General features: G+C 44.4%; 1 protein-coding gene across 3 annotated transcripts in view; it reads left to right on the forward strand.

Annotated features, from left to right (window-relative positions):
* The first annotated feature begins 4,955 nt into the window (after positions 1-4,955).
* TMTC2 (transmembrane O-mannosyltransferase targeting cadherins 2) overlaps positions 4,956-12,893 on the forward strand; it is a 236,503-nt gene continuing 228,565 nt past the window's right edge. For all 3 annotated transcript variants that reach the window (XM_066183320.1, XM_066183321.1, XM_066183322.1), the window contains exon 1: positions 4,956-5,135. In XM_066183320.1, the coding sequence (XP_066039417.1) occupies positions 5,053-5,135 (83 nt within the window). In that variant the 5' untranslated portion in view covers positions 4,956-5,052. The remainder of the gene's footprint in view (positions 5,136-12,893) is intronic.

Raw genomic sequence — 12,893 nt, forward strand, 5'->3', positions numbered from 1 at the left:
CCATCTACTGGGCAATACAGCTGCCAAGAAATGATGAGAGGCAGGATATGATACACAACTCATACTCCCTATCCTCCACCTGCACAAAATCCAGGCTCTGCACCACAGACCTCTTAGTTATGTTGCAGGCATCCATCTGTCAAGTAGGACTTTTCTCAGAATTAGTGTCCTAGGCCAAATTAATCCCTGAGATAATTCCATGGTGTTTTGTCTAAGGAAATATCAATTACTGTGAATGGAAGGATGATCTCATGACAAAAGCAAATGAATGACTTGGAGTCATGGCTGGGACCTTGGACAGATTCCTCTTCTGCTGTAGAGTTCTCATATGATTTGGATAAACTGACACAAATGCCAGCTGCCTCAATTTCCACCTATATAAAATGAGGTTTACTCTAATTTACATCCAGAGCTATCTTTTAAGAATCTGTATTTCTTTGAACTGTTTTGATAAAAAAGAACTACAAAAAAGCCCAACCTAACAAAACCAAACCAAATCAAACCAAACCAAAAAAGCTCCAAAACAAAACAAAACAAAAAAAAAACAAAAACAAAACAAAACAAAAAAACCCAAAAAAACCAAAAAAACAACCCAAAACTGGCATACTGCTATTTTTATAAAGCGTGAGAAAACCAGTAAGAGGATCATGTTCTGGGAGATGACAAATAGACATATCTGCATTTAGTAAGTTTATACTGTCAACTTACACTGAACAAGAAGGATAAAAAAGACTTTTTGATCTCTCTTTGAGTTATCTCAAAGGACATGGGAGATAAAAATGCAAAGCAGATTAGGATTAGTCTAAAATAGAGTAATATGAAGAAAATAATCCTTGAAAATTCAGAAGAAACTAAAAATTACCTTTTTCTCTGCCAGTAAGATATGCTCACCTATGAGTCACCAAATGCTCCTGCATGTGTTGTGAATACAAGAAACTTCCCTTGAACTATCTCTTTTTTCTCTGTAGAAAGAGTCTGCATAATTAGATTAGTTCAAGTTAAAAATGCATTTGTTTTCTCTCTCCCTCTCTCTCCCCCTCTCTCCAGCTCTGCAGCAATACTCTAGCTCCACTGACTGATCTAAAGTAGGAACTGGTGCCTCCTAGAAATGTACATCCCTAGGAAATGTGTTCAGTTAAAATCTCTCCAAGTACTGATGGAAGTCCTGTGCATGCTTGTTTTTCCTGCATCTGTTTAGTTTTTATTTCCATATTTCATACAGATTTCCACAAAATTTTACAGTTTCGGAGTTGCAACTTATTTTTACTTTGCCTGTCATTGCTGATATTATCATAACACTAGCAAAAAAAGGGGGGGAAAAAAAGCAATTTCTTAGAGAAAGCAGAAATATTGGTGTCTTTGAAGATTAACACGATCTTGTTAGCATGAAAGGAAAACAACAGCTTGGATCCTAGTCCACAGAATCCAACAACTTTACTTCTATGGATCAGTGAGTAATTGTGAAAGCATCACTTGGCTAAAGCATTGTCCTCTACTCCTCTTTCTCCACTTTTGATCAAGCAAAATCACCTTTTCCTCTCTTTGATAACACCAGTTTATTCTTGACTGTGTGGATGTTTCAAAACACACCAAAGTTTACATTTCTGAGGTTCATTAAGCTACATCTTTGGGTGTAATTTAGATTGTTTAAAATTAGGCACAGTATGTTACCACATTTCTTTGATAGTATCTGAGCATAAGAACTGGCAAAAAAATTAAAAATCCCACTTAATTATAGTAACATGTAATATCCAGTTACCTCATTCTAATCAAAACCCCAGCAGCTTTCAAGGGGTTAGCCTTTCTCTTCTCAGATACTTTAAGGAAGTTGGCACAAATATTTTTTACAAGCTCCAGCAAATGAACCCAGTGTATAGAAATTGAAGTGTCTAATCTAATCTGTTGAGGGATCTGTACCACATGCATTACCCTGACATTTAAGGTCTCATAGTCAGTGACCGGTTAACCAAATCTGTCACTGTGACAGACATGTATTTCTACATGCTGTGCCACAACTTAATCTTTCAGGCACTGTTTAGGTGAAATATCTTGTAACACAGTGACTCAGAGTCCATAATGTCTTTAATGAAGAAATTTCCCAGCTGGTATTAAAACAGATCATTGGGATTGTTATATTTGCAATAAAGCAAAACAAAGTGGATTTGTCTACTAAGCGCTACACAGCAGATCAGCTCTTAGCCTATGTAATTCTAGTTATCTTTACAAGTACTGTTGCTAATATTATGTGTTATTACAACCCTACACCTTTTCCCTCTTCCCTGGCACCACAGCCTGTGACTTTCTGGAGATAAAGACTGTTTTTGAAATGCCTGCTTAGTGACAGATCTGAACTTCTAAATTAGCTCTTCTGACACCTTGTGGTTCCTGTACACCATACTGTAAATCTGCTGTGAGTCAGAATGTTGTCTGATATCTCTCAATGATATAATACTATATAATTTTTCATAACTGCATGCATTTAGTATTTTTAATTAACTCTAAGAAGAGAAGGAAGTATTTTATCATTATTTGATTTGATTTTTCTTTTGTGGTGTTGTTTAACGGGGTCAATAATTTTTGTGTTCAATTTGTCTCCAGGTTTCTGCACTGGCTTTTTCTAGCTGCTGCCCCTGGCATGGCCTGGCTTGCAGAGTTTCAGAGCAGACAGGTGGGGTGGTGCATGCACATGTTGCCATCTATATCTTCCTACAAAGCTATCTCCACTGGAGACAGCTCTTGCCATTGGGAGGAAACTTGTCCTTTGTTTATAGAGAAATGTCTCCGCAAGATACAGACTTTGTGGATTCTTGTAGTGTAGCTAAATCTACTTGGACAGGCTGGTTCCAGTTGCCCTAGAGCACTTGGGATGTCCTGGGGAACGGGCACTCTCTACACAGTCTACACATTTCATCCCACCCTTTCTTGACATTTGCTTTCATTAGACTGTGCCTGGTTTTATTAAACCTCTTTTCCTGAAGGATCTATTTTGTTTCTAAAGTTTTTCTGCCAATCCTCATCTACCACAGTTGGTAGTCCTACCTCTTTGAAGAAAAAATATGTATGCTTTTGATGGATAACAAGAGGCTGCCACTATGACTCAGCAGCAATTATACTGCTTTTTATGCAGTTTATTAGGATGCTCCAAAGAAGGAGCTGTACAAACCTAGTGCATGAATTCAGCAATTCCACTGCCACAAGAAGGACTAAGTCGTGATGGCTGGGACCTTGGCACTAGGTCCAGAAGCATGTTGAGAATTGGTGTTTGAAAGGAAGGATCACAGGTCTTCTGACAAAGAGTACCAACTCTTTAAAATCTAGATTACTATGTTCAGTGCTTCAGGCTAAAAAGTTTAATGCCAGATCAATGTGATCTGCTAATGGGTTCAATAAGGCCCCTCAAAGCCTTAATATTCTGAAAAAAAAAATGCACCCTCCCCCTGTGTCTGCAATTACTGCCACTGATGGTGATAACACACTCCCTGAATCTAAGTAGAAGCAGCTGAGATGTTTGTGACACTCGGGGCAGACTTCCCAGGAGCACTTTAAGCATTGCTTGAAAAGAGGTCTTAATGCACTTTGTATATTTTGAGGTTGCAAAGAACAGCATTAAATAATCGCATAGGGGAGAAAGAAAACTTGTTAAAAGCTCCCCAGTTTATTAGACACAACTTGGATGAACAGACTCCCATTCTTCTGGGACAGCATGATGTGCCCCTTGATGGAAATCATGGGGAAAGAGTTACATAAAAGGGCTGGCTAGCAGCGAAAGGAGGCAACGTTTTAAAAACTCTCTATAAAATGAAATAATCAGTTTGATGGACCCAAATCCCTTCCATAACTTCATGCCCCTATATCCCATGAATTCTGGAAGACTGTTTCAGTGCATTATTTTCCACAGTTGACTTTCCAGTCTGTTTATCTGTTCTACTCAAAGTGCTTATCTCTGGCTATACCCACCCTCCTCTCACGGGCAGCAGTTGTGGGGCTGTGCTGAGGGAGCAACAGCTTGCAGCACTCCTTGCCTCGGGGTGTGTTTGTTTCCGACCCTCTCTGCCAAGTTTCAGTGATTTTGCTTAACTGTAAGCTAAGCTAAGAGTTCCCAATGGATGTTCACACTGATAGAGGGGGAAATAGCAGGCTGTGGGCAAGTGTGGAGTGGAGCCCCCTGCTCTGGCATCCCATCCCCAGTACAGGTATAGCCCTTCTCTTTCCTACTAATCTGACCTATTCAGTAGGGGTGAGTAAAAAGAAAAAAAGGGGGAAAAAAGGAAACAGGAAAACAAGGAAAATAAAGACGAGAAAAGAAAGAAGAAAAAAGGGAAGCAGAGAAAAAGGGAAAAGAAAGAAAAAAAAGAAGTCAAAGTGAAAACAGAACTGCAAAGGAAAATAGGAAAAGGAGGAAAATAAACCCCAACAGTGCACAGCTGGCAGCGGAACGCCGGCCCGGCCCGGCCCAGCCCAGCCCCCGGTGCCGGAGCGGGCGCGGAGCCGGCTCAGCCGCCGGCGCGCGGGGCGGGGCGGGGCGCGGGGCGGGGCGGGGCGCGGGGCGGGGCGGGGCGCGGGGCGGGGCGGGGCGCGGGGCGGGGCGGGGCGCGGGGCGGGGCGGGGCGCGGGGCGGAGGGGCGGTGCGGGGCGGGCCCGCACGCAGGCGCGGTGGGAGCCCGGGGCGCCCCACGCGGGCGCTCCCAGAGCCTCGGCGGCGGCGCCCGGCTCGGTAGCGAGGCGGGCGCGGGCCGGGGACGGAGCTGCGGCAGCGCCGGGGCGCCGCGGAGGAAGGCGGGAGCCGGAGCCGCGCCCCGCTTCGCTCAGCCCCGCTCAGCTGAACCCAGCTGAACCCAGCTGCGCTCTCGCCGCCGATCGCCCCGCTGCCATGGGGTAGGGGCGGCGGAGCGGGGGAACGCCGTCAGGCTGTGGCCGCCGGCGGAGCGCGAAGCGGCGCCCCGCGGTGCCGGGGGGCGAGAGGGGCAGGCGCGGCGGGGCTGGCGCGGGAGGTCGGGCAGGGCAGGGGGTTGCCCCGGTGCGAGAGCGGCGGAGGCGGTGGCAGGCGGAGAGATGATCGCGGAGTTGCTGAGCAGCGCCCTGGGGCTCGCCCTGTACCTCAACACCCTGAGCGCCGACTTCTGCTACGATGACAGGTAGGGCGGGGAGCGGCGGGGCTGGGCGGGCGGGGGTTGCTCACCTGCCGGGAGCGAAGCTTCGTCCTCCTCCCTCCTGGTGCCCGGGGCGGCGCCGGAGGGTCCCGGTGGCTCCGGAGCTCCGGGTGGCCGCGGCGGCACCCTGCACTCCGGGGCTTTGACAGCTCGGACTGGGTCCTCTCCAGCCCCACGCAGCGGGAGGGGACCCGCCGTTCCAAGTTGGCATGTCCCGGGCTGATCCCTCATGCGAGGTGTCAGCGGGGTTCCCGGCCGCCTCCCGTTCCGTCCCCCGCCTCCGCCGGGACCGAGCGCCCGCGGGAAGTAGCTGTCCCTCGCCGGGTTGCGCTGGGCGGCCGCGGGGAGCGGAGCCCCGCCGGCCGGGAGCGATGCTGGACTGGCTTGGGCTGCCCACCTGCTCCTCTCCTGGCCGAACCTGCCCGCCGGAGCTGCGGAAAGGCGCTGTTCTTAGTCGGGGGAAATTTCGATTTCTGCCTTTTCCGGTGACTTAATCTGATCGCATTTAAAACAGATGCATAATTATAATGTATTATTAGGGAGAACAGCACGCCTGGCTAAACTTATTAACCGTCCTGGAGTGATTCATGCTCCATTGGAATGAAACCATCCAAAAAGTGAGCTGGGATTGCCTTTGACAGCGTTTCATCAGCCTCTCTGCTCTGTGGCCAGAGGCCGTCTGCCCCGGGGGCGGGTGGCTGGGGGGCTCCGCCGGGCCCGGCGCGGCTCGCCCGGCCCCGTCCCGTCCCGGTAGCGCGGCTGCAATCCTGCGGGAGCCGGCAGCTGGCCACGCGTGCGGATCTGCCTGTGCGAGGGTGAGGAGGGGGGCGAGGAGTGCCCCTGGGTGGGTGTGTGAGCCGAGGGTCTTACGGCCCGGCTCAGGTTCACGGTGCCAGCGAACTCCCTGAGCCGCTGTCAGGCCGGGTTGGTGCCTTGGAGCCTTTGGTGTGAGAGGAGGAAATGCGAGGAAGCATGGCGAGGTGGGATGAGGGATTTGCCTGATCGGGAGGATGTTTGCTGGATGAGTTTAACTTCCCGGCGCGCTGATGGGATGCGAAAGGGTCACATGTGTCTTTGATTAGGCATTTGCCTTTGAAAATAACCTGCCTGCCCTGCAGTAATTAGTTACTAAACTTGGAATTTTTCTCCCTTAAGCGGTATTACAGTGCACCTGCCGTGTTTAAGATCTGTCACCGCTTTCAGAATACTCCCCCCTGTTTTCAAGGCTTGCTACTATTAAACCTATTATACTGGAAGCAAATGCCAAGTGTTAGTCCTGGTATAGGTCTCTGGCTGGGAACAGAGTTGGCTGCAGAATGTGGCAATTCAGGCTTCAGCCCTCCAGGTCATTTACATGTACTTGAAGCCTTGTGAGCAATTAAGTGGTTTTAGGTTTCTCTGAGTCTTCCAATTTTATACAGTGCTTTTTCTTAAACCTATTTTAAAGTTTTGAAGCTTCATTCATAAACAGTGAAAGAGAAAAGTCGGCTGTTGCCCTGAAATGTCAGGTCTGAGTTGCATCAATAGGAAGTAGTGAATATTTTGATACAGTGAAGCTATTTTAAACCCGCTTATTATAGTCAAGATCTGCCGGAGTTGTGGAATATTTATATAACCCTACATAGCATATATTGCAATGTTTGGGCAAAACTGGGTTGTTTAAGCACAAGCTTAAAAGCCTGTCCTGCGGGCCAGTTCAAATGGACTAGGCATGGAAAGCAGTATGAAGTATTTTCTGGTGCTGTTGATGTGGAGCTCAAGGTTACTCTTGATCTCGGCTGAGTGTGCTTTAATGCAGTTAGAAAAAAGTGGTATTTGAGTGTCATCTCTGAAAGTGTGAAAAAGATAATCACGCACTGATTTTGCTAGTACTAATCCCACGCTCTTTAAAAGGTGGTCCAAAAGACTGCTTCGTTCATGTGTTTACCTCACAACTAAGTAAAGTACTTCTCATCATTGTAGCTAAGATTTAGGCATAGACTGGAGTGCTCTGAAAGCCAGTTAATGGCATATCCGTACGTGGGGTCATCTAATTAGGATGTTTTTCAATTGCTGCACTGGCAAAGGCAGAAAGGGCTGTTTCGTGCTAGTGATTGTTGAACTAGAAAGGGTTATCTATTCAAAGAGACAGGCTCCCAGACCCGAAGTATTCTTTTAACTGTAATCACAGAATCTTGCTGCCCCGCAGGAGCCGGCTTGAAATGTAACAGTAGAAAAGGAGGTCGATGCTGGAGCTGCAGGATACAGCCCTCCATGTGGGAGATGGATCATGCTACTAACTTGAACTGAACCAAGACTGTGCATTTAAGCTGGGAACCAGCAATGTCTGTTTCATGAGGGCAGCATATTGCCATGTTTTTTTTTTCCTACTTCCTTTTCTATTATATTGAAATTACATCACACTGTTCTCTTTTTAATATAGTGATCAAACTTAACACATAAAGGGTCTGTAATTGCTTTCTGTATTTTTTTATGTAGGTTGGGCGAGATTAAGTGGCATCATAAAACTACTTATAGCAAAATCAATTTTCCAATGGTAAAACATAGTATTTTAGCAGCAGCATGGCACCAAACTAAAGACTGTATGGACAGTGATGTAACAAACTTGCTTGTAATCTGTGCTTTGACTCTGTATCAAAGCATTCAATATTTTTTTCCCCACCCTTTTCCCACTTAAACTGAAATAGCATGGATTTTAAGCCTGAGGAAGTTGAGCAAGCAAATGTACATGTTCTTACTTTTTGTCATTAGTCTGCCAAACTCGTTTCTTTCAGACTAAGCAGATATGTTGCCCATAATCAGTGCAATCCCGATATTTTTGAGCAGTTGACTTATTGATTACTTTGAATGAAAGTCTCAATTGTCAGTTTCTAAACACAAGAGCCAATGTTGTTGAATTTTTTGGGAGACTTTTTGTGTTGTTCTGTAGATGTAGACCTAGAGAACACAAGCTTTTCCCACCCTTGTCCCTGCCACTGTAATTCTTACAGACAGCTGTGATATTTCCTAGTTACGTGTGTAGACTGTTACTGAGAGTTTCACCTCCCCAGCTCAAAACCTCGTTGTTGAGCTAGAAGCAAATAGATTTATTTTCCCCCTCTTTTTTACTTATTTATTTGAAGCTGAATGTGGCATGTAGTAACCCAAAACAAGAGATGAATGAAGAAAGTGGGGAAAATATTTAATGCTGCGGTAGCTCATATTGCTTCTTAATAAAGGTTTATTTATTGTTAAGCAAAATCATCTTGAAACTGGTAACAGTAGAAATGAATTCTCTCTGGGTACAGAGAAATGCAATTTCCATTCCTGCAGAATGGAAGATCTTGAAGATCTTGCTTGTTGCACCGTTTTAAATCCAGTTTCTTGCTAGATTAAGGGGGGCTAATCTCTGTACAGACAGTTTGTGTTTCATGCTGGTATCTACCAGTATTACAGGAAGGAGACCCGTTGCTGCGATTAGGCTTACACATAGGCATGACTACTTTTGCCTGCCATTTAAGCCCCACCAGCCCACCTGGCAATTGGACCTGCAGGTGCCTTACACTGAAACTGTCATCCTTTATGTGGCCTGCGCTGACTAAGACAGGTCACTGTCAGTTAATAGCTGGGATGGGGAAGATTCAGTGCACTGCATATCCAAGGTCATGCACTGTTACAGTGAACATGGCAAAAGCAACTCATCTATTGAGGTGGCCTTTCCTTCTAAATTGCAGAAGAAAGGCATATTTTAGGGAGAGTATGGTATGAAGCTTTAACCTTGAGTGATGTATTGTCTCAGTGACACATTGTCAAAATTTGTTTTCTGGAAAATGTGTGCAGATTTGTTTGTGTAGGGCTCTTTGGTAGCACAGACCAACTTTCTCTAGCTTACACTGCATTTTATTTAGCAGGCCTGAATGGGGCAGCCTTGCTGATGGTAGAAAATATCCATCAGCCCTGTTTCAAAGTTGCTGGGCAATATTCCAGACTGTGTTGAAAAAATCCTGTTAAATGTTTTCACCCTGTAGTGTCAGACTCGCATCATTTTAAAACAGGCCGAGCCCATACACATTTGACAGTACCTCTGTTGGGTCTGCCACATGAGATTTAATCTAGCAAGTGACCCAAATACGTGCACTAGAAGAACAAGTGTAAGTGCACTGGGGAAAATTACTCGCCATCTGTCTCCTTGCTTTGTGTGTATATTTGATTATTAATTTACATTTGTGATTTCTGTGGCCCTTTCTGTCATCTTCTCAGTTTTTTCAGCTCCAAGTACACCTCTCCAGTAGCTTTTATTAGCTCCAGTTTACAGGTAGGTGCAATCTTCTGAATTGGAGGAGCGAGGTTGGTGATGGGGAGACAGGGATTTGTGTACTTTCTCTATAGTGCTTTCCCTTTGTCACCTCTGTTCCATCTTCTGCATGCTGATTTCAAACCACCATAAAGATAACTTTTATATGAAACCCGAGCTTTAACATATTCATAAAGGAGTAAAGGTAACTCGGAGAATTTGCTTGAGTAACTTAGGCTGTGCAGTAAAGGTTTGTAGTTGAGTTTGTGTTATAGCTGAGTATTAACCAAGTGAACTGGCAACTCACTGTCTAATGGGATGAACCCGGAACAATATTACTCTGTTAATACCAGTTCTTTTTTAAATGCTAAACATAACCTAAATATGTACTTGGCTTTTGATTTAAAAATGGTTTCTGCATAAAAAATTATGTGGAATGAAGCACTTTGATCCAAATGTGAAGTCTTAGTTTCATCAAAGTGTCGGTGGGTGGTTTGTTTTGGATTTTTTCTTTTTTCATTTGAGATGCTGTAGTATAGAGATTTTAGAAAGAAAAAAAAAGTCCCCACTGGCTTTATTTTAGGATTCTTGTTGCATATGTAATACTGACATAAAGCATGTCACTTCTGGTAGCTGGTTCAGAGAATAAATTCATGCCTGTTAGCAGACGGAGAGTCTCCCTGAGTCACTGACGGGATGCGCCTCATCTGCAGGAAGTTCTTCCAGCACACAATGGAGTTACAAATTCAAATGATCAACTTTCTCCAACTTCTCCCATATGTATTCCAGCTGCACTTCTGAATCCTTTAAGTTTGCCAGAGCGAAAGTCGCTGAAAGGCTCAGAAGTATCTCATCTCAATTTGTTAGCCATCTGATAGCTGCAAGAGTGATGAATTAGAGCTCCTTTGCTTCCCTCATCTGGAAGTTTGCCCTTCCTTGTTGTTTGCTGCTAGGTTTGGGGTTTTTTTTTTTTTCTTTTTATTCTGTGAAGTTGACTGAATCAGACTTTGCTGTTTGTTTATGGAGTTTCTTACTTTAGCTGAAATATTTGATGCTGAAGCTGATACAAGACTGCTGGCAACCTGTGGTGAGAGCTGCTCCAAAAACAAAGCTGGAGAAACAGACTAAATCTGAAGGCAGAGATGCTTAGTGTTATTGTTACTTATATAAAGGTGAAGCTATTCTTTGGGCCAGTGTTTTACATTAGATTTTTAAAAATTTTTGTTTCTAAATATTTTATAGGCTTTACTCAGATTTTGAGATGACTATGGTTTTTTGGAAAAGAAACCTTTTTAAAATGCCCATTTCCTTCTCTGTTCTTCTAACCCTAGTTTTTGTCAGAAGTGGTTGTTTGAAAGGTGGAAGCATTTTATCTGGAGACCTGAACCTTATGCTGAAACTTCTAAAGTAAATTTTGGAATTTTTCTTGATTGTGGATGCCCTGTGGCTTGGCAACCTTTGACTCCTGCTTTCCTGCTTGGGGTGACTGAAACTCTCCTTATGATCCTTTAGAGTTGGAGCTTGTTCTGTGGGCAAGTTGTTAAGGTCAGGATGGCTGTAGGATTTCATTCCACATCTGCTAGATCAGGTTCTTATCCTGTCTTAGGATGGTCATCCAGACTTCAGATGTGGGGTTTTTTTTGTGCAGGCAGTCCCTCCCTAGTAAGAGCGTGTAAATTTTGCAATTTCTTTCCCAGTTTCACCCTCTGCAGAGCTCCATACTAAACAATTTTTCCCCAAGGGCTAGCCTGTTGATGAATGAAACTCAAAGAGTCAGAGGAAAGTGTTTCTTTGAAATGGCATCCTAAATATTGCTTAACATGTCAACACTACTGCTCAGTTTGTTACTTCAGGACAGTTGAAATATTTTGTGGACCTGTGAATGGTTTATGACAGACATCTCCAAAGGCAGTGACATGCGCTTGGCTCTGTCTTCAGAGGATGCTTCAGGCTAGCACAGGGTTGCTGCTGTTTGTGTATGACAGCTGATTGTGAAACAAAGGAACAAGCTGGATTACTGGGGCAGCCGCCAAGGATCAAATAATCTATCAGTCTCAGTTTTACTTCAATGAAAAAGAAAATTGGTAAATCGAACTGTTTGAAGCTGATAAAATTGTGAGACCCAGCCTCTTCTCCTCTGTAACTGGGGAAGGTTCATCGATGATGCTTCATCAAGCATTCCTGGCCTTGTTAAGCTTTGAGAGGGAGAAAAAGTAAAAGTGGCTTCCTTGAATACTAATCCTTGTGTTCCCTAGGACACTGTGAATTACACTGTTAGCCTTCATTGTCCTAGTGGCTTCATGAGGAAATTTTTCAAGAATAGTGGCAGGTTTCAGTTGGAAGTAAATAGTACTCGTTTACCGTCTTCATGTCCCTTTATTTCCTTTACCTCTTCATCTTTTTAATTGCTTTTTGTTTCATTGGAAATATTGTGCTTTCAGTATAAGATTTGTTTGTCTTTTATATCTTAATTATTTTGATTTTTTTTGTCCAGTGGTTTATTCAAGTGGCCGTTATTAATGCTTCAAAAACTGTTAAGAATCAGTGTAATCTGTAAAAACACTGTGGGTGTATATACTATAATTATATTAAATAGAATTCTGTTGTATGCTAAAATTTGAGACCCTGCCTTTTATGGCATCTTTCTTCCAACAGAGAGGTGGACAGGTTTGCTATTAGTCTGCCACAAAGGTTCCTTAATATATTCATGGGGGGTCATTGTTGGCTGCCTCAGATCATTTCCTTCTCTCCAGGATTTAAGCACATTGGCCTCAGCAGCATTACCAGTCCCAGCTGGCCTGGGAAGCCAAAGACTGACAGATAATTGAACGCGGATTTTCTATATGATGGTACAAACCATTGTTTCTGGACTGGACTGGTCTGTGGAATCCCCTAGTGTTCACCAACTTGTCAGTAGACCCTAAAAGCCCTGCCCTGACCTCTGACCTGGGTTTTAAGGGAGAACAGGTTTTTCTGAATGAAGCATCCGGTGTCCAGGTTGGGTGTTTCTGAATTTACTGTTACTCTTGGCTATTTTGCTGTTGAGAGGATTGTATGATTTTTAGCTCCTACATGTTTTAGTTGGCTAGTCCAATTTGTGTTTAGGGCAACAGCACATTAATTGGTCGCAGAACTGTTGCTGTGAAGTCCCTGCCAGTGCCTGGATGCTATTTTCATGCAGCTTGGTAATTTGTGTACTTAAATCCTAAAAAAGGACTTGAACTCTTGAAACAGAATCACTATTCAGTGCCCAAAATTGTCATGGAAACAAACCCATTCAGCAGCAGCCAGTGCCCTCCTAGACCTCTGTCCAGTCTTCTCTTCTCACCTGTATGGCTTTTTACATATAGCAGTTTGTAATTGGAAGCTGGGCCCAGGAACCAGACTCCTGTGGGCCCCTTCCACATCACTGCTGTAGAATCACCTACACCCAGTGCTTTGGTGGGAAACCAGTCTCTGAACACTCAAAT

The sequence above is a fragment of the Chamaea fasciata genome, unplaced genomic scaffold, assembly GCF_029207755.1.
Source record: "Chamaea fasciata isolate MVZ Bird 193981 ecotype frontalis unplaced genomic scaffold, bChaFas1.0.hap1 SCAF_5, whole genome shotgun sequence".
In the NCBI taxonomy this organism is placed as follows: Eukaryota; Metazoa; Chordata; class Aves; order Passeriformes; family Sylviidae; genus Chamaea; species Chamaea fasciata.